The sequence below is a fragment of the Chamaea fasciata genome, unplaced genomic scaffold (genome assembly GCF_029207755.1).
Source record: "Chamaea fasciata isolate MVZ Bird 193981 ecotype frontalis unplaced genomic scaffold, bChaFas1.0.hap1 SCAF_6, whole genome shotgun sequence".
In the NCBI taxonomy this organism is placed as follows: Eukaryota; Metazoa; Chordata; class Aves; order Passeriformes; family Sylviidae; genus Chamaea; species Chamaea fasciata.
The window spans coordinates 22,185,765-22,211,164 of record NW_027094091.1 but is presented as its reverse complement, the minus strand read 5'-3'; the positions used below and the strand labels follow the sequence as shown (position 1 = coordinate 22,211,164).

Sequence of the window (25,400 nt, the reverse complement as noted above, 5' to 3'; positions counted from 1 at the left end):
TTAGAGAAACCTGCATCAATTACTACGAAATCCCAAAAGATGCACATAAAAACCTCAGCAGCACTAATATAACTGAACTCTCTTAAGAAAGGGGAAAGGGATGAATCTTGTGTGTGAACAGATCAAGCCAGATGTGCCACCTCTGCACATTTAAAAATGGTCCTGTGCATTCACCTTACCCCTCTTCTTTCATTTCAACCAGTCACAATGGTTTTCCCCAGATGCCTGCTGGTTTCCTTGTACTGTCCCTGGGGCTGACCTAGCATGTGTTCATGGAGCAATTCCTTCCAACACCTACTCAGTAGCCTCCTGATTGCTGCTGTCTTCCCCTCCCTGCAGCTAAAGTCTCCTTACTGCTCAGTCCCATATAATTCTTTCACATTTGGCCTCTGGGCAGAAGTGATCATTAGAAGTCAACTGAACAAGAGGAAAAAACCCAAACCAATGAACCTCTTTCCCCCCCCCACCCCCCCAATATACACCCAGGAGTATAACCTAATAGTAACCCCTCCTCCCCCCTTGATCCTAAGAAACTGGCTAGGAAAGCAGTTCTTCAGGAAGATATATGAAAATCAGGTCTGTTTGAGTCAGGTGAGGAGAGCTGGCAGACAGCTAGTCTGAATATTTTTCACACCTCATGCATCATCCAACTTTTGCTTCAGTCCTGGGGAAAATCTAAGTAACTAACTGAAAATATACCAACCTTGGGTTTTTTTTCCCCCCCCTCTGGATATTAAGTTACTTATAAGTGTTTTATATGTAGCCACACACAAACTGATGAGACCTGAGCATGCTGCCTGCATTCCCTGACTTAGAACCGGCTGAACACAAGGAACGGGTAACCAACAAACTCAGCTCTGCCATGAGCTGCTGCCTGTGGATACTGAAGGCACAAACTAGAGTTACCTCACTTCCTTATATTCAGCTGAATTTAGACTGGCTGAATAGGAAAAGAATACAGCTGTGCAAATTAAACAATATTTTCCCAGGCAAAAAGCAACCCAAGACACAAAGCCAGATCAGCAAAGCCTCACAATTCAGGAATGTGCCTGCCAGCAGGTGACTGACATTATAGTCACAGGCTGAAGCTGAAGGGGTACCTTTGAGAGCTGTTGCATCTATTTAATATAAATAAAGAATGCACTCACTGGAGTAAGAGCATCTGGACCTACTCAGCCCAACTATAATCTATTTCTAAAATATGTACCATCATATGTGAATCAACAATGGAGTCATGATTTATTTAAAACTAGGCATTATTATTATTACAAAGGGTACCTATATTTTCTATGTGAAATACATGATACGGGGAAGAAGGTGAACATGGTTTCATTTTACTAGAGAAGAAACATCTCTCCATCTTCTTGCACTCTCTTATGTCAGCCTGCCACAACCAAACAGTAGCTTTAATTCAGGTATAGCTGACTACAACATTTTCTGCATGCTACCTTATACAGATATAACACAGTGGCAATCCTTGTAAAGGATTCTTTTTCTCCACTTTAAAAACCCTATTATAATTGCACACACTCCACTCCACTACTGGCCTTAAGAAGGCCCAGCTCCAACAGCAGCTGATGGATCCAAGATGACCTTAGGAGAGTCAGTCTTTGCAGTATCAGCTCCAAGTTTGTCTTATGCTCAGAAGACACAAGCTAAGTAAAATATACTACACAGCTTATCTATCATGAGGATTGTAAGAGGAGCACATACCACATTCCTTGCTTGCTTCTAAGTTCTTGGAAAACAGTTTTGCTACTCAGCTATCATTGCATTGCTAGCCACACCAAAGCAGGGCAGGAGTGGAGGCATGCGTGGAGTAGCATAGGAAGCTATTACACTACTACTCCGTCATTACACAGACATGTTGCCAGCAGGAGCAGCTTCATTAGTTTACACTGCTTATCATGGGATAAAGTCTACTAGCCCTCAGTCATGGTTTGGTCCTTCTGTTCTAGTTACAGGTAATTCACTCCCCTGGAAATTAATTTCTGCTCTTACTAGCTAGGGTAAGTGTATATACCATTCTGCAATTGCACAGCTACCTACTAACTTGCAGGAGCTATCTAAAAGCTTTCTTTAGAAGCCCAAGGCTTCAGGTAGTACTGTTTTAAACTATTTAATATAAACTTATTTAGAACATGTAAACCAATTTGCACTAACAAGTAATGCTCTCCAGAGAAATAGGCAAGTTTAAGTTAAGCTTTGGTAATTGCAATTAAGTTATCAAAGAAGTAACTGCCATCTGTCAGAACATCTGCTTCGGTGTCTGCCACTCCAAACTCCAAGATGTGAAAACGCCACCAGAAGCTGCAAATCCTGCTTTACCGTAAACAACATAGTCCGGTTCTCTGCAATGTCAGTTGGCTGCACAACACTGTGTCCATAGATGAGTTGACTTTTTAGGTTCAGTGAAATTGCATCTTCTTCAAAAGAGCTGACAAAGCTGTTACTCCTAAGGCCTCCCTCTTGGAAATCCTTCTTAAAAGCAAAAGAACGAAGTCCAGGTTGAGAAAAAGATTTCCTAATTGGCCTTTTTTCCTCCTCTTCATTGACCAAGGGCTGGAATACAGACCGCAATTTGCTGCTGAAAGAGAAGCCTCCAAAGTTATTGGCAGTTTCATGTTGTTGGGATGATGAGTTGAAATCTGAATTCTTTGCACAACTTGCACGATTAAATTTCTCAATGCATTCATCTATGAGTGCTGGAGGTGCATTTTTATGGGCTACTGTTACCCGTCCACAGAACAGCACCTCAAACTTTTTGGCAAAAGGGTCTTCAACATCTGAGAGATTATTCTGAAACTCTTCTTGACGGGCAATTTTTCCAGCTTGTCGAATAGAGCTTATAATCTCAGGCACCTACAGGAGGGGAAAAAAAATGCACATTAGCATCCAGTGCTTTATGAGAAACAAATTGCAAAATTAAGAGGCACCCTGTTGTGATTTTTCTGGAAGGATACTTCAATTTAGTTTCAAAAATAAAAGACCAGTTGAAGTGATCCTGTATTTATTCAAGAGACACATTATAGCAGTTAAACACTGAGAAGAGGAATTTCTCATTTGTCTCCTTGCCAGGAGTTCACCATCATCAACACTTTGTCAAAAGAGCTTTGCCCCTTGCAATGCTCTTCATCTTCAGTAAAACTTTTGCCGCTGAAGCAACCAGTATAACATGACAAATTCCAATTCAAAACAAAAGACAGAAGCACTTCAGAAAGCATACAAGAAGCCATGGACTAATTAATTGGTAAAGTCATAATTAATTGGCAAAGTCATAATCTCTGTTATTTTTCACTCCCTTCTCTTACTGAAACACTCATGCCACGTAGGTTAATGAGTTTCTTGCAAATTTGCTTTCCCCTTCATAATAGCATATTACATTGTTATGGCAGTTTGGTGGGGGTTTTTTTAAATGTAAATAGCTGTATTTTTTAATAACTATATTTATTATTTAAGATGTTCATTTTTATTCTACTATCCTAGAGCACACTCTTAAATAATATTACCTCACATACAATATGACTTGCAGGGCATCTGTATGAGACAGTAGTCTACTACAGACCACAGATGTTCTAATTAGAACCCAAACTGCCATGTGATGCATTTTGAGTGACAGTAAACAGTCTCAGTTGCTGATATGGTTAGACGGTAGTGATACACATATGCTCACTGCTAAGCTGCTGTGAGGCCAATGCCTGGTTACATCACACTGTGTTGACTGACCTAGGAGATTAAGGTTCTTATAAGTCTGTGCTGCTCCTGCCATAACAAAAAATGCGAGGCTACCATCTATGATTACAAATGCTAATTCTGCCAGCTTTTTTTATTTACCAAAGTTAGTTTGAGAAAAATCCATGCAAAGTGTGCTAAAGTCCTGACAAAACAAATTTCCCCTGTCAAGCATCAACTGGAACTCGCTTTACTTACAAGTATTTGGTTGGAGATAGTACAGAAAAAAGTCTGGGAGCAGCAGACTGAAATAGCAGCCCAGAAGAACCACCTCCCCTATGAGAAAAGGCATCACTAAACCTAGAGAATATTTGGAAGACCTGGCCTCTGTTTTTGTTCAGACATTTTTTTTTTGTGGTTATCTATTGCTTAATCATAATGCAGTAATGTGCATAAACCAACTGAGGAAACAGCAAGGGACTTTGAGGGGAAAAAAATTTTAACAGTGAAAATTGAATAAATATTCTGGGCGCTCATAAAGACCTCAATAGGATTCCTTTTACAGACAAGGAAACAAAGATAAAGATATGGATAGATAGGTAGGTAGTTAGGTAAGTAGCTAGGTAGGTAGGTAGCTAGCTAGCTAGCTAAATAGATAGATAGGTATTCATATGCATATAGTTAGTAGATTTAAAACAGTAACACATTACAAAATAGGAACTCAGGAAGCATTACTTCATCCTTCAGTGCAAGGCCTGAGTCATCAGCTAATCATTCAGCAAAGACAATATGGAAGAATGGGCAAGAAAAGCAGGATCAGGAATTCATAAGTCCATTCTCTGATATGTCACAAACCCCTCAGAAAGTCTTGTGCTCAGGCAGCTTTGTGCCTAACTTCTTAATCATACACAAGAAGAACATTAAGAGTAGAACAAATCTTTAGTACCTCAAACAATATGCATTTGCTCTACGGGGAGCTTAAGGTCTACCTCAGTTTTATTTCCTCAACATTCCTCCAAAGAAACAATTTTGAGTGGCATAACATATCAGAATTACAGTAAAATTTAAAACTTCATTCTATCCACATTTGAAGTGTTTTAGTAATTTTTCATAAACATGTTTTACTCTTGTGAGAGTGTCTGGGCTCACCAGCCACAGACAATTTTACTACTGAGCTGCCCAGGATACATGGGCACCAGCAGAGACGAGCAATCCCACCTCCACTTCTGCTGAGGCTGCAGAGGCAGTAGCAAAGGAATGAGGCATTTTCTGAATTTTGCTGACTTTGGTAAAGCCAGGAACATCAGCTCTCACCCAGGGAAAGAGGACCACTATCTCAACCACAGTTCAGCTCCCCCAGCAACACACACATCAGTGACTACAAGGACAGTTTCCAGCAGTGCAGGTGCTGCAAGGGTTACAGCTGAGCTAAAGCCCTGACAAGGCATTAGGGATCCATCACATATATGCAGCTATTTAATTTAACTTCTTCAGTGGTTTTTGTTATCAAACACCTTGGACATTGACAAAATAGCTATTCAACAGCAGCTATACTTTATGCACAGTGGTTAGGGAAAGACACTACATCACACAGAAGGACTCTGCAGTAGTTAATAAACTTTGTGTCTGAGGAGAGTCAGCAGGCCTCTTGATGAAAAATCAAGGGGAAGTATTTATTTATTTATTTTCACACATGCTAGGGCTTGAATCATGTCATTGATAAGTAACAGCTGGCTTCTGTGCTACACTTGCTAAAAAACACAGACTCTTCTGTTCTCACTTACAGACCTTAAAAAATCTTCAGCCTGCTAATAAAATTTTATTACTTATGATTAGGCAATTGATGCAGCAGAAGCAGCAAATCACCACTTCACTTTCCCTGTGATGCTTATGTATGTTAAACATTTATCTATTTTCATTAGTAAAGACAAGATCCATGATGAATAAAAAGAAATCCAAAATACTTATTTCCCTGGAACTGCTCTTTGACTGATCAAGATTTGTGCTCTTTTTATCCACCTGTACCACTCCAGACTTTTTATGCATGTATGGAAAATGAACAATCCAGTTGCCCTCTGTATCCTCTGACACAGGCTCTCTGAGTAAATAGACCTGGATGCTGAGTAAACAAGTATGAAGTAAACAGTAGTTAAAAATAAATATATTACAATTATTTCAGGTTATTAGAATAAACATGTAAGTTCTACCTTGGCAAATGTTTATTACCCACAGCTGGAACATTTCCAGATTAGGCAGCATGCCACTGGGTCATCAGTAACCACATCTCTTGCAAACTTCCAAAATTAATTAGGATGTAAACAGAATCAGGTTTTATGGCTCTTCAATTTGTATCAGAAAGCAGCAAGGATGAAGTTGCTCCTGAATTAAGTTAATGCTGCTTGGAGTCTTTTAAATGTTGTGGGCTCTTTCTGAACATAAGAAAAAAAAATTTTTTTTTTTCAGCAAAGGTGGCCACAAGCTGGCACAGGTTGCTCAGAGAGATTGCAGAGCCTCCATCACTGTGGATATGCAAACTATGACTGGACATGGGCTGAGCAGCCTGCTCTGGGTGACCCTGCTTTGAGCAGGGGGCTGAATTAGATGACCTCCTGAGAGGTCACCCTATGATCACCTTGGTGATACAGATACCAACTGCTTTTATACTTACCTATTGGTAATTGTGCCTACTAATCTGAACTTGCTAAGACAGTGGGGGAAGACTGCTGCACACAGGTAGGATTTCTTCCTGACATGCAAATACTCTTTTCTAGCATACTTCTATGCTTAAGTGTTTTCTGACTTGTTTCTTAATATAAATATATAATAAGTGGATAAATATTATTTCTGTAATTAGAAAAATCACCACTGCTGACCCAAAATTATTTCCCTAAACCCACAAAACTAAGTATAGAACATCAGTGTAAGCAACAATGAACGTGTACCCAACACAGAGCATTACCTTCTTATGACTTCAGGCCAAGCAAGCCTGCTGAGCAGAAGACACATCTGAAATGTACTAGGGAAAAGGTTTTGTGTTTAGAGTGTCTGAATTAGATACAGAAAAAGATCGTGTATATATAACCATTAAAATAACACAGGACTTGTGGGTTTTTTTAAAGCGTACCACATTATTTCTGCTATAATGAGAATGTTTACTTTGCAGAGACAAAGCAAGGAACTGAAATGCTGAGTATTCTTGTGACTTGGCTTGTGGGTATTCAAGCAAAATACAAACCAACACCTAGGACTTCCTAGTGCATGTTACTCATTTACAAGACAAATAGCTACAGCTTCTTTGCCATGCCCCAAATCATGACAAAAGGCAGTAATTTTTAAGCATGCACGGGTTTACTGCATCAGAAGAGCAAAAATCGGCTCTCCCCCCTCATATAAACTGCAGTTGCATTTTTACCCCTTGAAACTAGCAGTCACCCTGTAAGTTTACATACAAGCATGTAAGAGGTCAAGGTCTTTATCCTGTCAGTAGACGTAAGAAAGAGTTAGAAGCTATTTTAATGAAAAGAGCCCAGTAACAGCTGAATGCAGCAGCTGACTTGGTAAGAAAGACCAGACTAAAAAAGAGATTCCTCCTTTTTTTTATACATAGTAGCTAAGAAAGGAAAATGTGCCACTGCAGAAAAAGAACTGTTAACACATCAGCTGGGAGGACTAGGTGAAAAATGAAAAAAGTGGGATGATTTATTATTCTGGATGTTATGCAATGTTTATACCTGCAGCACAAATCTACCTGTTTATACCTACCAGTGTCTGCATAAGGCTTCAGGTCAGTGAAGGGCTCAAGCACTAGCTTAATGATTTCAAGGACATAGGGGGTTTTGTTTAACCTAAGACAGACCTGTGCTGACAGGAACTGGTCTTGTGCAACCGACTCCAGGAATTGCTGGAGACTGAAAAACATTAGGCTCAGATTCCTAGGCTGAACCTCAGAAGGTCTCACCCCATCCCAGCTGGAGCAAAGCCTTGAAAACCTTTCACAGAGCTCTTGAAACAAGTAGATGTTTTGAATAAATTTTGCTAGCTTACTCAAGCGAGAGAGAACATCTGAATTATTTTAAGTGCTTCTACTTGCTTTTTTTTTTTTCCTGATCAATAGAGCAAGCTAAATAAAATATGCCAAGAAATCTAATACTGTTTGCTGTTATCTTTCCTTCTTTATTTTAGTAGAGAGTACTGCTACAGAAAAGAGAGTGTACACAGCTATTTAACTGTGGGAGAAGCCATGTAGTTCTATCAGGACAGGTAGCAATATTTTTGTCACCCATAAATTATTTACAATAATGGAATATTTTGTAAAAGTAGCAGAATAAGAAATTAAATTTTTTAAAAACACACAACACATATAAAAGGTAATAGAGTACAGTATTTACTTGCTTTTTTTAAAAAGATTGCATTAAATTTTTAATTTCAGTAGTTTGATAAGTAATAAAAAACAGCTGGTCTGTTGTCAGCACACTGGTGGCAAAATAGCTGTCCAGAAATCAATGCAGATAAGCATTTCCTGTCCTAACCACTCCTTCACCCACAGCAGTGGTCAACTGACTTCTCAAACACTTTTCTCCACTCACAGGATTTAAAGTTTGGTATTTTTAAACCAAAAGCATTTAAATGAATATATTTTACAGATAGTCTTCTTCTTTTAAATTAAGATACTGCACAATTTCTCCTCCCAAAATCACAGAATAATTTAATTTGGAAGTGACTTCTGATGGTGCAGTCTCCCACATAAAGCGAGGCAAACTTCTAAGTTAGATACAACTTCAAACTTTGATGAGATGCTGGGAGTCACATCCAGCTAAGTTTCAAGTAGGAATGTCAAGACAGAATTTCCTTACACTCCAGCATTAGCAGAAATTCAAGGTAGAAAAGAATTATAAACTTTTGCAGTTAATTTCTATTTCCGTGAATTGCCTTTTATATTCCGGTCTTATCTCAAGTGTCTTCAGAGGGTTTTTTTTTTCTTCTGTTATCTTGCTTAGAGATTGGTCTCTAAGAGTCTCCTACACCTCCATGACTTTTTCCAGTCATTAACCTAAATTTTTGTTTTAAAACCTTTTTACCCATTGGCCCTTAATAAACAGATTTCATTTGATTTTTATTCCTCCCACAAAACCACTTTCAAACCCAGATTTAATTCAGGGAACAACAAAGCTTACAGCTCTTCAGTCCCTGACTGACAAGTGTCCTTGCAGGCTCCTGTCAGCTTTTCTGCGCACAGTGAATGCACCAGGGGTAGAACTAAAGTGACAAGCTTACCAACAGCTCCCCAAGTCCTTAAGACTGGCAAGTGCACAGAGACACAAGTCACCTTTACTCCATGACTTCACTTCTCAACACAAATGATTCCAAATTTTACTGCTGTATCCTCATTGCTCATAAAAGAGCTATAAACTGTGCCACTCTTAGCAGCTTCACCAGCCACACATCAGGCCAGCACATTCCTCTCCACAGTACATAAGATGCACTGGGTGCCCCACTTAACCAGGAAACTCATGAATGTCTTGAAAAGGAGAACAAGTTGGAGCACAAACAGAGTTGGGAGGGGTAGCCAGGGTAGCAGCCATCAGGACTAACCACGGGGCCGGTGTGTTGCTTAGGAAGGGCTGTGAAACCTACAAAAGCAAGACAGAGGTGTTGTTTCAGCCTTAATAAAGGAGAGCTCAACAGCTCAATATCACCATGGATCCATGAAAAGAAGAACAGTCATACACATGCCTACTTGTGGGCATGGTTTCCTTAGTAAGGTTTGAATGGGCGTCAAGTGAGGGTGATAAGGCTAAGACTCAAATTTTGCAGTGACGTATGTAAGAAGCTGATGAATCTGCACTAAAATTCAAAGGATATTCTGTATGGGGCAGAATAGTTATCTTTTTAAATCTAGTTCTTTTTGACCTGGATGAGTGGACGTATGCCAGTAGCACCGTCTGAGATGACTGACACAGTAAGCACCAAGAGTAGAGCTCTATGTAGCCAACACATACTCTTAACAGTTTACAGATTATAATAAAAAACTGTCAAGGGGACTAGACTTCCCACACACATCAAGTGCTACCTCCAGAAGATTGTTAAAGTACTGCAGACTGATGTCATGAGTATGCTACTTTCACAGTATTGCATTCCTTTTAATATTACAGGCAAATCTCAGCTCAAGAACATTCCTCATGATTCCTTAGCCAGACAGAAAAGAGTACACTTTTTGCAAAATCACGTGAGTTTGAGAGCACTCCATGTAATTTAAAGAGATACAAAAGGTTTTACTTCCTTCAGAAAAAAAAACTAAAACCCAAACCAATATTTGCAGAATTTGTTCAGAGAGTATTGTAAACAAGCTCAGAAATAGAACTTAAGTGCACTCAGTATTCTAATGAAATTGGACTGTTCTGTTTTGTGATGGTGCTTTCTCCCCGAGAGAGATGCATCATGTTGCTGATACACTTAGAGGGCTTCTTACACATGCTTTTAAGACATACCTTATTTGAAGCCTGAAACACAACAAAAGCTCTCTCAACTCTCCATAAATAAATTGCCATGTCCTAGATATGCTCTTACCATTGGATCCTTCCCCATGAAAATGCATAACCCAGAAGTAAACTGCAGTTGGCAAAGTCTCCATATGCTTTTAGAATACCTCCAAATGCAACAGCACCTGACTGGTTCTGAAGAGAGTATTCCTACAAATTGTGCTTTTGGGAAGAATATAGGTATACTCAGCCGTATACCTAGTGGGCTTATCACACAGTGTTCACTAATTCATATTTGCCCAGTCCTTTCTGTCCTTACAATAAAAACCATTACTTTTCATCCTGCACAGCTTTATCAGCTCCTCCATTCAGTACCATAAACACATACAGATCAACTGTGAAATAAATCGAAAGATATTTCAAATAAGGCATTAACATCTTCAGATGTATTTTCTCCATATTTTGTTTCAAAGGTTTCTTTTCACACAATTTTGCAAATGAAAACAGCATTTCAAGACATAGAAATAGCTGCTGGTCATACCTACAGGGTCCCTGGCTCACGTTTTACAAGCTGAGTACTGAACAATGCAGTACCTGTTGTTAAGCAATAACTAGAAATATCTGTGTTCATTATCAACAGAGATTAAATCTTTTTTTTTGGGAGAAGTGCAAGATGGAACTGCAAGCAGCTCCCTTCACAGGGTTGAGACAGGCTTAGGACCTTGCCGGAGGCTATGGGGTGGTAAACAGAAGGAAGCCTATTCTTAAATAGCTATAAATGGAAAAAGACAGCAATAGCGTTTTAAAGCTTTCAGGACAAGAGTTCATTTCTGTTTTGATTTTTTTTTTGAGGTGGAGCAGATAATTTGTATTTTATAACTGAAAGGCAATAACAGGACTTAAAACAGGAAATTAGGTAGCAACGTTTTTTCGTTTTTTTTAAAATTATTAATCAGAACAAATTTCATTTGTACAATAGAAAACAGGCTCTCGCCTGGTCTCCTCTGCTCTTGGGCTTCTGGCAGTCATCAAAATTAGTACAACTGGCAAAATAGGGGTTAGCAAAACAGACAGAAGTGAATATAATTTCTTTACAAATTAAAAAAATAAAAAAGCCTGAATTCTTCTGTCCTTTTAATCAATATCCAATTCCAAACAAGAAAGGAGGAAAACTCCATGTGTATCCTCATTATAACTAAGGTTACTTCTGATACAACCTTCTTGACAGCTGACCCAAATACGTGTCAAAATCTCCCTCCCCTCAAAATTTATTTTGACATTTTCACAAAGGAAGGTAGTGGGGGGAAGTCAACCTATGAATGCTTTTGATTGACGTGACGTGTAAGTTTTATCTGCAGCAGAGTAAAACACCATCTCTTACTCTGACAACAGAGTTGACAGACTTCCAAAGGAAACAGCCAGCCACACAGCCCTTCTTCCTAGGGCTGCTGGTGGGAGGCAGAGGAACAGATGATGTTTTTAATTGGAATTTTACTTGAACATTAAACTTATGAAGGCCCCATGGGAACTGGAGCGAAGAAGCTGATCAGCTTTTTCCAGTATTCTGCCTGACTGGTACAAAATCCTGGTGAACTGATTTTCTTGTGGATGAGCACATTTACTGCTTTGTCATACAGTAACAGATTTCAGCTGCCTCAGGTCAACTCACAGGAGAACAGGATGGGAAAGTAATGACTAAACATCCCATGAACACTACTCTGACTTTCACTTAAAAAAGCAGTTAGTTTACCAGTTTTCATCCTTCTCTGCTGTAAAACAGAAGAAAAAAAATGCTGATGGAATTACAACAAACCACAATAAATTTTTTAATATGATTCCACATTTCATAAACAAAACCACATCAGCTGCATGAACTGTGTTTGCACATTAAAAAATATGTTTTAGCCTTTTAGTCTAAAAAGGTCAGCCTTCAGTGACTGTATGTCATGCAGAACTGTTGCTTTCACAGAATGATAAAGTCTGTAGGTTATATTCCAATGGGACATACCCAAATCTGAAATTCCAAAACATACTACTGGTTCAGGTTCTGCGTAAGTAACACCAGTTTTAAAGACAAGCTCCTTGTACATAATTGTCTAAAACTCCAAAGCACTTCTACAAATTTCCCTTTCCATGACTTGCATTTGAGGAGATTAGAAGCTATAAAAAGCTCCACAGAAACAAAACCAGCATGAAACATTTAGTGCCAACCATCCAAATTTCCATGACAACGGCTTCAGTGAGCTCACCTCATTGGTACTACAGCAGCAGACCAATAGTTCACTAAATATACAGAGGTAACTGTTAAAATCTGGTAAAAGTAAGATATTTGGTTACATGGGTCCTTGAGAAAAACACATAAATCCCCCAAAATGGTTCATCAAAAAAAACCAAAGAAAAGAAAACAAAAGAAAAGAAAGAAGCTATTTAGTTTAGCTCAGCTTTGCCATTTTCAGTAGCAGGGAGTGTGCCTGTGCAACTATGCATAAGCAGCCTCTTTTCCCCAAACCTGCAATTTCACAGAATATCTGTACCTGAAAATCCTGTTTGGTAGCTGCATTTCAAAGGTTTCCCCTGGAAAAAAAAAATGCTTTTGATTATAGTGATGGTGCTGCAAAGGTATAAAGTAAAACATTCACTTTGGACATAAAGATGTCCAAAGCTAGCAACTTTTGAGTTGGAAAGAAGCTTCCAGATACTCCAGAATAACGTTTGGTTTGCTTTTAAAATGCAACCATCAGCATGTGTGCTTACATACACAGAGCCATGAGAATGGAAGACAACAAACATTTTTACACTCTCTTCACAGTTCTTCAGTTAGAAACAGGCAGAAGTCTAGCGCACAGAAATTTCAGATAACCTCTTCAGGCCTGATATTTTCACTAAGCATTAGCCAAAAATGTCAACATCCCAATAAAACAAAAATTCCCTGATGGGCCCCTACTTCCTCCATCAGGGCCATCCACTGTGCCACAGTGTGTCCACATAGCCAAAGCCATGTGTATGCTGTTTGCCCAGCTTTTCTAACTGGACTCTGAAGTATAATCTGGTGTGACTGCTTCACTATTTTATTTTGAACAAGGAATGTGTTTCAGAGTGGATTCTCTCATTCCACTTCTTGTGTGACAGACTACATTATGGGGGTGTCTCAAAATACCAGAACTGTCATCCATTTAATCAGAACTAAACCTTTATTTTGTGATGCATTTCATTGCAGGCATTTGGTTCACAGCACCAAATTAGGGCCAATTCAAAGTAGAAGTCACTTCCCAGAGTGACTATCCTCAGCACCAGCAGCCCCCCTTGAACAATATGTTGCTGTATGGCATTCACTACCATAGATGCAACCCACAGGGGATTTCATCCAGGCTAAGAACTGCAGTTTTCATACCCCTGGCCAGCTGATCCAGGAATACTGGCCTAGTCTTTTGGGAACTTGAAAGCACAAAGGAAAAGAGGCAGCAGTAATCCTGTTGTTACGCTCTAGTCCACTGAAACAGAGTAAAGGTGCCTGAACCTCCCTCTTGCTTCTCAGTAAGAAAACCAAGCTTTTCAGAAAGATTTTACTTTAAAGAAGGGATACTAAGCAAGTTTGCAGATGATAGAAAATTGGGAGGAGCTGTGACTCTCTCAAAGGCAGGGAGTCCCTGCAGAGCAACCTTGATAAACTAGCAGACTGGGCAATAACCACAGAAGTTCAACACGGGGAAGTGCCAGATTCTGCACCTGAGATGGGGCAACCCTGGATGTACAGACAGCCTGGGGAATGAGGTCCTGAAAAGCAGTGCCATGGAAATGGACCTGGGGGTCCTGACCCACAGGCAAGTTGAACATGAGTCAGCAGTGCCCTGGCAGCCAGGAGGGACAACGCTGTCCTGGGGTACATCAGGCACAGCATCACCAGCCAGGTAATGGTGGGGATTGTCCTGCTCTACTCTGAGCTGGTACAGCCTCACCTGACGCGCTGTGTGCAGTTTTGGGTGTCACAGTATAATAAGGATATAAAGCTGTTAGGATGTGCCCAAAGGAGAGCAATGAGGATGGTGAAGGGCCTTGAGAGGAAGCTGTGTGAGGAGTGGCTGAGGGCACTTGGTCAATTCAGCCTTGAGGAGACTGAGGAGAGACCTCACTGCAGTAACAACTTCCTCATGAGGGGAAGAGGGGCGGCAAATACTGATGTCTTCTCTGTGGTGACCACTGACAGGACATGAAGAAATGGCCTGAAGTTGTGTCAGGGAGGTTTAAGTTGGATATTAAAAAAAGGTGCGTTGCCCAGAGGGTGGTTGGGCACTGGAACAGACTCCCCAGAGAAGTGATCACAGTACAAGCCTGACAGAGCTCAAGAAGTGTTTGGATGATGCACGTGGTGTGACCCTTGGGGGTGTCCTGTGCAGGGCCAGGAAGCTGGGCTTCATCCTAGTGCATCCCTTCCAACTCTGCTTATTCTGTGAAAACACTCCGATTAAAATTCTATATTTATGCATTAATGCATGTTATGATTTGTTATTGTAACTTGGTTAAAAAGCAAGAATAACTGAAAACAATTCAAATACAATTCAGTGGAGTTAACTCAGTGATGAAACCAGTACGCAGTAGCTAAAGTCATTCCCCTGCCTCAGCTTCTGCTCTGAATTCTGGCTGCTTTTCCCAGCTCTGCTGCCTCACCTCCCCATAAAAATTAGTAAGCATCTCTTGACATATTTTGTATATCTTAACTGATATGTAAAATACTAGCAAAGCAGAGGCTGAGAATATTTTTCCTCTGAGTCACTGCCACCCAAAAGTATTTCAGTTTTAACAGTTGAGCTGTAAAGGCTTCTAATAAAAAAAAAAAAAAAAAAAAAAGCCAAGCTGTAATTCCATTAATTAAATAATAACTGAATAATTCCATTAAGGATTTACTTTTTAAGTCATTAGTCAACCTCTGTACACCATACACAACCACAGCTCCTTCAAATTTAAAATAAAATGGTTCAGAAGACTTCTTAAAGCATTTAAAGCTTTTATTAGATGGCACAGTAGAAAAGTTCCAATAACCCCTTAAAGCAAAAGTTTCTGCAGCTTCTACATTCAGGATGATGGGAAGTTACAAACTGTAAAAGAGGTTCTTTACCTGACTTTTCCCTAAGGATATTTCTATTTATGGGACCCAGAGTGGAACTGCTGCTTTGGTGTTCTCGTTAACACCTCTAGTACACATAAAAGACTACTTCATTACAGTAGCCTTTCAAAAAAAGGCTATGATGTGAAACAGTATTTTCAATCATCAAATGTAAGGCAAATAAAGTTAAACTGCACTGCTGCACACATACGTATATATGTGGCAAAAAAATCCAAACAAATCCTTAGTTGTATTATCCGCCTTTGATACGACCTGGGGTTTTCCCTGACCCTGCAGGATTTACTAGTAGTTTTGCTACTGGTTGGCTCAGAACAAGTTAACCACATGAAGACAGCTAGCACCAACTTCCAGAGTGCTCTTCAGCAAAGAAAAGCAAACAGTGTTTGACTACAGGCTAAAAGTTGTTTTGAATTGCAGAGGACAGAACCTGTACAAAAGAGCAAGCTCAGCTACCTTGTCAGGCTTGGCTTGTTTAATCTGAAGGTCAACATGAACCTGAAAGAAGATACTCATGAGAAATTAATTCATAAAGGCATAAATGATTCAAGAGAAAAACCTTGCTGAACTGCAATCTACATGGCCAGGAATTTCTCTGTGGAAAGCTCTACTCCTTACTAAGCATCCCTAATGTACCTGACAAATGCAGAGGACACTGCTCTAATACACCTGCACAGCCACACAAATGCCATCTGAACGACTATATTCCAGCCCTCTCCCATCAAACAGGGAGCATCTAAGCAGAACAGGTGCAAGTCGAGCCTGGCATGCAGAAAAAGAAACAGAAGGATGAAGAATAAAAGTAAATAGTTCCAAAGGGAACTTAACTGCTGAGTAACTGAGGGGTTTCACCACAGGACTGACTTCATTTCAAATGCTGAGCGCATATTCCTCAGTCATCACCCAGGCCCCTGCAGGGGAAGGTGGGGAGTGACTGGCATACAGAAAACAGTGCATTTGAACTGCCTGGTATTTCGTGATAATCTGCATTTATCTGAAAGCTGTCAATTGGCAACAACATTTTACATCAACATAAACTGACCTGGAGAATCACACTGGGAAGAAACGTAGAGTTCTCTGACAAGGGCATTGTTCAAGCTTGGGCACCAAAACACAGCTCTGGCAAAAATCTGCACTTTCTCTTTGCTACGTTGCTGGCATCCAGCCTGGGAGACAAGTGAGGGTCTGTCCTTTCAGCCCTACCCACAGTGTCAATGGCTTCAAGGAGATTCTTCCACAAGCAAAACTATGGCTTTTGAGCCTTCCCTCCTCAGCGATTCCCAATTCTTCCCTGGCACTAGCTCACTATTAACTACTTGATTCTTGATACAGTATGCAAGTATTCAAATTCCTTTACAATAACGGTTATCAGGGATAAATGCACTAGCACAAACAAAACTTGCACCCCATAGAATTTCACCACCACTTACCTACCCAAATAATTTATCTTAAGTAAGATGGGCTTAGAAGTAAGACAGGTTTAACAAACATGTAAGTTTTTTGGCTTTAGACAGTTTTAAAATGCTTGGTTATGAGGCCTCCTGAAGAGACCAAAACTTGATTTGTTTGTCTAAAATGTAAGTCATTCACTGAGGGATTAAAGATGTCTAAAGGTGCTCAACTTTGCTGGAAGCTGTGGGGAATAAAAGAAAGAGGCATATCAGTTAAACTGGAGCAAAACATTCTCAAAAATGAGTTTGATATACCCTAGAACAGACCAGCAAAAAAGCCAAAATCATCCTTTCAAAACACTTTTAAAAAGGAGAGAAAAAAAAAAGAAGCAGGAGGGGATTTCTTGACCATCCTGATTTTCAGTCTCTCAATCCTCTTCATTCCTTTGCAGAAGGCAAATTAATTTCATTTGTAGCTTCTGACCTAAACTAAGAAGTATATTGTTACTCCCATACTCTCATGCTCCTCCAGAGGTCTACTAGGCACTCTATTATATAGCAAATAGTAGGAATGGTGGCAAAACAGCAGCAAGATCAATTCTAACAGAGCATATAAAGCTGTATTCGGAATACAAGAAATATTAGCAGCATTTACAATATTATTATGATTACTTCTTCAGTAATGTTTGATGGCACAAGCCAAGTAACCATGTCTTGCTGCACTGAATAGGATAGAAACTTGCTTTGTTGATGGCTTGAGAGCTTCCCAAACTGAGCAAAGCTCATAGGCCCTTTTGAATCAGAAATCCTCGAAAAAACCCCAAACCATACTAAAACTTACTTCTTGTTTTGCTGTCGGGAATTTCAGAGCATCTATTGTGAACACACCCTAAAATCTGATATTCATAGGAGAAGGAATCCAAACAATTGGCTTTCTCAACTCAAGGTCCAACATGAGGCAGCCCAGCTGGGGACAGCTACATTATAAATCCACCCTTTTCTTCCAGTGCTGGTGGCACATAAGTGGAGGTTCCTCAGGCTTCAGCAACACACTCTATCACTCTCAGCTCCCCTCAGAATCTCTTTCCCACCTGCTGTCCTACAGGTGGGAGGCAGCTGCTCAAGGGGGATTGATCCCTACCAGCAAAATCATTATAGGAGAAACCTTGAATTAATTGCATAACTTTGCTTTGCATTTTATCTTAGTTATTTTCTTTACTGGTTCCTTGTTGGTTTATAATCCTTCAGACAAATAAGTTGAAGTTAACACAGCTTTTAAATCATATACAGCACCTCCTTTTTTTTTTTTTTTTTTTTTTGTAACTAGAAAGAAAAACTGTATCAGTTTCAGAGCTTGCTGAGAATCTGGGGACACATTTATTCAACATTTTCAATTTATACAATTTCTTGAACTAAGAACTGTTTCTATTCCTTCAGCAACCAGTTCTCTAATTCTGGTTGCTGTAAAGCTGCTTCTGAAGAGAAATTTGCATTTTAACATTAAGAAATTTGTAAAGAACTAAGACAAATCTCTTTTAACTAAATGTGTTCTCTTTTAACTAAATGTGTATTAAATATTATGGGAGCAGAAATAAAATTACTTTTAACACTTGTAACTGCATTATTATCTCCTACTAATGAATTAATAATGTGCAGTTTACCACTAAAACTCTGCATGTCTTTTTTTTGAGATTGAAAGCTTTGACATTTTTCAACCCCCAAAATTATTATTTTTAGTAACAGTTACTTCAGAGATCTAAACTGAATATGAATAGTCTTTGTGTATCTACAAAAGCAACTGTATTTTCTACTCAGAACAGTGCAAACATAGTTTACACTTTCAAGAGACAGTTCTTTTAGGTGCTTAGTCAAAGATTTCCCTTAAGTCAGTTGTCTAACTGTATCAAACCATGCAGAATAAACACGTATAACTATTATTTTTTATTTAAATAATTTTAGGAGACTAAAACAAGTCAGTACTTTAGACTTCATTATCCACAGAGCCATCATTCAGGGATTTAGCCAGTATCCATATGGCCAATGGGGGCAACATCAATTCATACAAGACTCAGGTAGGGCTTTACCCTCCAGCCCAGAATGGGCCCCATGGCTGAGCCTGGCAGCACTACAAAACTCAGCCCTGAGGAGCCTGTGTGTAGGTAAGAGACAAGCTGGGTAAAACTGCATGTAAAATGTGTAAACAAGACATGTTAAAAGGTAATGTTTATACAAACACCAGGGTAATCAATTTTAAAGCACATGGGAGTAACTTGCTTCACATGCGACTATCTGCAGGCCTGGTGAGACAAAATACTTACTTACTTAAGTGGGGGGTCACTCATTTTTAAGTAATAGGTGCAAGGGGACAGCTTTCGTTGGAGGAGGACAGTTTCCTCCTCCCCCCATCCTAGAGTCCTTCCCTGTTCTGGAATGGGCCACCATCTCATAAAAACTGGAAGGGCTTGCATTTGTGTTGAAAGCCCACAGCACCAGCTCCCACATTTTTACTGATCAGATTTTGGCAGGCAGGAAAGCTTTCTCTATTATCGAGCCTCATTTTATATTTCTAAGTACACTGCCTTGCTTTCCTTCCCAAATTAGTGCTGACAATTAATGGCCATCAAAAGAATAAAACTAAGTAGTTGTGAGGTACCAGCATTGAAATAATTAGTTTTGAAAGCCCAGAAAGCACTCCTGAAAGCAGTTAGAAGTGTGTTTGTGCAAGAGCTTGTTTGTCTAAAAACAGAGCGAACTCTCGGTGGGCAAGTTCCGACCTCCTCCTCCACCAACTCCTCTCCGACCAGCTGCCTTGCCCAGCTGACAAGTGAACAATAAGGGAAGGAAATGAGCCATCCCTTGGGGGCATCCTTAAAGTCCGCACTCAATGGCATCACTCATCTTTGACAGCAGCCACATGTATAGGAGACCGGCATATATATAAGAGTCGGGACGGGCATCAGCCGGAATCATTCCTTCAGATAAGACAGGAAACCGGGTCTTATGTTATGCATGACAGAGCCTGAGGAGTGACAGGAGAGGTAACTACACGTGTTCCACCCAACAGGTCTTCACCCAGAGAAAAATAAGCAGGTAGAAAGAGAGAAGGACACATTTCGGTTTATCAGGGTGTGTCTAAAAGTCCATTCAAAGCAGAATGGAGCAAATCCTTCTATCTGAGAACCTGAACAAAGGCAACAGTCACATATCAAGCACTTCCCTCTTAGCATCACCCGAGGGTAGGTATTTCACCCGTTAAATAGTCAGGAACAGGGATGCAGAAGTAATTAGGCAACTGACCATTTACACCTGACAACAGAGAAGGTTGAATCAGGTTTTATGTGGTCTGTCTAGAAGCCTACGCCGTTTGTTTAATTTCAAGATACAGGGTTTTTTTTCCCCAACTGATTTATTCGAGGAACCCACAATTCTTGACTGCCATACAGCTTTTTCACACCCTTGTCTTCTTCTACGTGTTAAATTGTGCCTTGACACAGAATATCATTTGCAGCTCATTTTAAATTCAGAATGACTGTTACTTTAGAATTTTTCTTAGACATCAACTCACAACTGCAGAGATCTTTAACCATCTTTACTGCTTTGTATTCACATGTAATTTCAGTTACAGTGGAAAATCCTATTGAAGCCCTAGCCACACAGATGAAGACGCCAGCACGACACGCGCATTGTCATAGTTAAACGCGTAAGTGTCCAACTAAAATCCAAGTTATTGTTCTGCATAAATTCAGAGCATGACAAAAACCATGGGGGAAAAAAAAAAAGACTCCAAAACAAACAGTGGGAGCGCTGTTACACATTCCCCAGAGTGCAAAAGTAGCGTTAGACTTCAACAGGCACTAAGATCAGGCCTTCTAAGCAGTTTTAATTACAGCTCTCCCCTTCGGCAGACCCGCAAAAACGTAGAACAAGACCTGAAGCTTCGCTTTTAGCCCCTAAATAAACCCAAGCCGTCTGACAGCAGGTTGACTTTACTGGTCACTTTGAGTACTCCTTTTCCCTGGCTGAACAATACAGCAGGGCTCCGCTCCCTTCCCAGAGACGACCGACTAGCCTTGAAATTACACGCGAACATCTGCAAGGCTGGACTTTACTTCCCGAGCGCGGAGGGCGGCGGGCGCCGCGCCGCCTACCTTGGCCACCCAGCTGAACAATGGTGACATCCTAGGGGCTCCGGCACGGCGATTCCCGGCTCCAGCCGCTCCTCTCCGCCTCTCCCGCCCGCCGCTCCCACCGCCTCATGCGCCGGGAGGGGACCGGCCCTCCTGGAGTGTCCCCGAACGCCGGCACCGCGACTCTCCGCGCCGGGGACACTGCCCGTGGCGGCGCCGGCTGCAGCCGCGGGGCTGCGGGGCGGGAAGGGAAGGAAAGGAAGGGCCGCGGCCGCGTCCCGCCCCCGCCGCGCTCCGCCTCCGGCGGACTCCCCGCGCCCGGCTGCGGGAAGGGAGCGGGCTCGGGAAAGGAGAGTGCTCGGAAAGGGAGCAGGCTCGGGAGAGTGCTCGGAAAGGGAGCGGGCTCGCCCCCCGGCAGCGCACCCGGCCAAAGCAGACAACCGTCGGCCGCCGCCTCGCGCTGCCCGGCCACGTAATTCAGCGCTGACGACGGCATCCGTAACTAAAACTTTCTGAGAACATGCCGGCATCGAAGCCATTCCCAACCTTAAAGGATCGAGCGAAAAATCATTTGTTTGAAACCACTGTGAAATGTTACACTTCCAGTCTGTCTTGCCATTCGTGTTAACTAATGGCATTTGACATCACACACTAACAGCTCAACTTCCAGAAATCAGACTCCTCTGTGGAAGGCCAGACGGTAGTGTACATGTTTCCGGCAGGTCCAGGGATGTTACTTGCCACTCAGCCAGGAATGCTCATTCCTGTCGGTGCTCCGGCTGAGCCGGCTGTGAACACCCTCCTCGCTTTCTAAGTGGCCGTAGGGCTGCCTGAAACACCTAATTTTCCTGAGTTTGGAGGAAGGGCACAGAACCAGGAAAGGAAAAAAAGGCTTGGAGTTCACAGGAAATAATCCACTGGGCTCAAAACAAAAAGCCTTTTATTTTCCACCACCTCACAGAAACAACATGAAGAACCAGATTTGCACAACTGTAATAGGAAAGCATAGGGGTCTGCTATGCACTTCTCAATAAAATTCAACTGGTCAAAGTTGGATGATGAAGTGCCAAATGCAGCTCTTCGTTTTGCCCAAAGACACTCACTGAGACAGCTGCTCCACTGTGAGAGTGCCCTGCATATGCTTGCACTTCCACAATTACAGCCAATGGAATGATCTCCGCGTTAGAGCTGACACTGCTCCAGTTGTTTGAGTTATTAAATGAAAACAGAAGGGAAAGAGTGACATCCCTGCACATGGGCTGGGGAGAACCAGAGCCAACCTCACAGCTCACTGAGGCAGAAAACGGGTAGTTTTGGTGCCTGCCTCAGACTGCATGACCTTGCAGCCCTGAGATTGGCTCATGCAAAGCAAACAAGGCAGCGAGCTGCCAGAGAGCTCTATCACCTCCTAACGTGGTGGTGCGGGTGAGTGCCCTAGCACTGCTGTATGTCTGTAATGGGTCACAGAGGGATGAGGGGGCAACACGGAAGTGGTTCTTCCCGTGCTCTACCTAAGCAACAGTTTCTGAAATGAAAACCTTAAACACATTTCAGATCTCCATAAAAGGAGAATATAGAGTTCCATTTTCTTAATAGTTCTACAGATTAAAGATAATTCACAAAGATGGCCAGTGGTTCTCTCTGTCAATTGTACAGGTGTTCTTAGCTGTAAGCCAAATAAGTGACTAAATATGACTGATACCCATTCTGGTAGCAGTGACTAAATATGATTGATACCCATTCTGGTAGCAGTCTCTAAAGGCTTACTGGCATGATAGATGGAGAAATTTTCACTGCTGCTACTGTTCATGATGTACAGAGCACATACATGAAAAAATAACGTCTGTTCTCAGGGCCTTAAACTCAGAACCTGAAAGAACTCTAGAAATAATACCATCTCAAGTATAGAACCAGGTCTGCTTTTATTTCAGAAAGTAACTGAGGGCAGGAGCAAGGCAGAATGCTTCTCATTATGCGCTGCTCATAACCACTATACAGCACATTATCACCACTATATTTGGTGGTAGCATGAGAGTCTCAAGAGCCTCATTTCTCTAACACTGAGTGTGAACAATATTACTTCTAAATAATTATTTCTTCCCCTTTCTCTGAGGAGATCCAGCCAGCTTGGGACTTTTTCCAGCTTCCCCTTCCCAACTGACATCCTTACACAATTTTAAACTAGCAATACATACATCTGCCCCCAAGTCCACATTCAACACTGATGTCAGTCAGGATATCTGGCTTCTCGCCCTGTCTGCAACTGGCTCAAACAGCCATCTCCAGTGTGTTACCTCACACTACTTAACTTCAAACCTGTTGCATCTAGTTGTTATAGTGACATTTGTATGATTTTAAATGCACTCTGAAAACTTCTACATGCTTTTATGGGACTGGGAAGAAGAGTGGTCTGGCGGTGAAGATACTGAATTACGAGATAGAGTAACAATGAATGAATTCCAGTTTCTGCTGTTAACATGGCTTTCAGGCATGCTAGATAACTGCTCTCTCTGCTTTAGTTCATCTGTTAAACAGAGATGATAGATGCTGGCCCTGAAGGAAGGAGAAGTGGACACACTGGCATTTGGGAAACAGCTGGATGTGAAGCTTAAGTGTTCAGCTATAAAAACATTTAGTAATACATGAAATTCTTCTGTGAAAATGAAAAGGTCACTGTGTTGTTTACCTTCCAAAAAAGATGCATTTAGTAATGTAGTGGGAACAATAACTGCATTCAGTTTTCAGGATGTTCAAATTTCTAAAAAGAGAACCTCTGTATTTTAGTATTTTAAGTTTGTCTTGTGTAGATAACTGTCTCTCCAAAAATACTACGTACCCATTTTGGGGAAATGGAAAAATTCAGGGCCAGGGAATAACATCTGTACTACATAAATAGTAAGTAGCACTTGACACCATCTTATCCAAGTGTATGATCTCTTAAAAAATCAAAACAAACCCCTCAGTCCTATAAGCTGTTCCATGTTATGGAAAGTATTAGCAAGATATTTGTGGCTGTCTTCAAAATAGCAACAATTAAAATACTTCAAAGCCACATCATCAGAAAGGTGAACTTTCTGTTTTACAGATGTCCTACATAAATTTACACATACACGAATATCCCTATTATTATTTCTCCAACAAACTTTTCTCCATTAAAAGAAGCAATCTGGAGAATGAAAGAGATAAAAAAAGAGAAGGGAGACATAAGAAAATATTAAGAAGAAAGAAGGGTGCAGTTGACCTTTCAACTCAAAAAAGAAGTATTTCTGGCTCATTTTCCTCTGATTACAGTTTCTCTAGGTTTAATGGCCATAAATATTTTTGTGTGTTCACAGTGCATCATCACTGAATGATGTCTCACAAGAACTTGCATTAAGGGTATAGCCACAGCTGTGGTACCTGAGAACTGGCCTCTTCTGTTGCTCTGTTGTTACAACTAGTGGTGATTTTAAAGCAGATCCTATTCCCATTTAGTTTTTTCTTCTGAATTGTACTTAAACATATTTTGGCAGTTATTCCTCTCATGAATTATCCTCTCTGTCCACATTCATTTGCAACTTTCACTTATCTCCTTCCTTCCTGTACACAAGAAGGTCTTGATAAATTCAGGTGAAAAGAATACAAGGAAAAAAAAAAAAAGCCTGCCATTTATTATCCCTTTCCAATATTTGGTCTTTGTTTAAAAACATCCACAATTTTTACCCTTTATAACTTATTTCTCACTGTTCTTTAGGATTTCCCTGAGTATTGTCTCATCCTTTCCCCTTCCAGGTGTGATGGTTTCTACTTTATCAGAGAAAGAAGAGAAAGAAAGAAACTACTGCAAGAGTACTATTTGTGATGTGAATTCAAAATGTAATAATGTTTTGGTTCTTAGGTGCAGCTGTAATAAATCATACCAAAATAAAGACGTCTAACGAAACACTAGACTTTTATGGCACCTTCACACAATGTGAGATGCAAAAAGTTATTTATCTGAATCCATCAATGGAAAAGAGTAAAGAATCCTCTGGATTTCATCCTATCCAAAGACTCAATCAAGCCTAATTCAGTGGCCTCTGAATAGATACTGTGGTGAAGAAAAGAGTAAGCTTTGTTACTTTTGGCTAAATTATAAGCAAACTTTTTTCTCAATACAAAAATAAAATATTAATCATAAAACCAAACTACTCCACCAAACCAGATCTGCACCAGCCCCCTGATGAAAGACAACAGCAAGACCCAACACCTAACCACAGACTGGTAGTGGCTTTCCCTTTGTGTTAAAGTGCATAGGAGCCTACTGCCCATGCTAAAGATGAAATCCACCTTTCACCAAAGCACCTGGGATGACTTTCTTGGTGCTTTCTAGATGCTCAGTGGAAACAGAAATTACACGGATTTGGATAATCTTAGTACTGTGAGTGAATTTTTCTGGCTATTTGCTAACCAGTAGCAAATATGAAAAATTATGACATTGGGCTGGTGCCCAGAGATAACTTGCAATTCACTCCCCATGTGGCAGACAGGATAGAACAGTTCCTCACCAGACTGCTGGGCACTAATTCAGCAGCAGAGTCCTTTCCAACATCTCCTGTACATTTAGCTTACATATAATTGCCTTTTCCACCAC

At 40.7% G+C, this 25,400-nt stretch overlaps 1 protein-coding gene across 6 annotated transcripts in view; it reads right to left on the bottom strand.

Moving 5' to 3' along the window:
• The window catches only part of TBC1D1 (TBC1 domain family member 1), a 105,343-nt gene that overhangs the window by 52,714 nt on the left and 27,229 nt on the right, over positions 1 to 25,400 (bottom strand). For 5 of the 6 annotated variants that reach the window (XM_066185606.1, XM_066185602.1, XM_066185603.1 and 2 more), the window contains exon 3: positions 2,329 to 2,862. In XM_066185606.1, the coding sequence (XP_066041703.1) occupies positions 2,329 to 2,862 (534 nt within the window). Of the gene's footprint in view, positions 1 to 2,328; positions 2,863 to 20,809; positions 21,003 to 25,400 lie in introns of those variants that run through there. The other variant, XM_066185604.1, reaches the window with a different exon arrangement.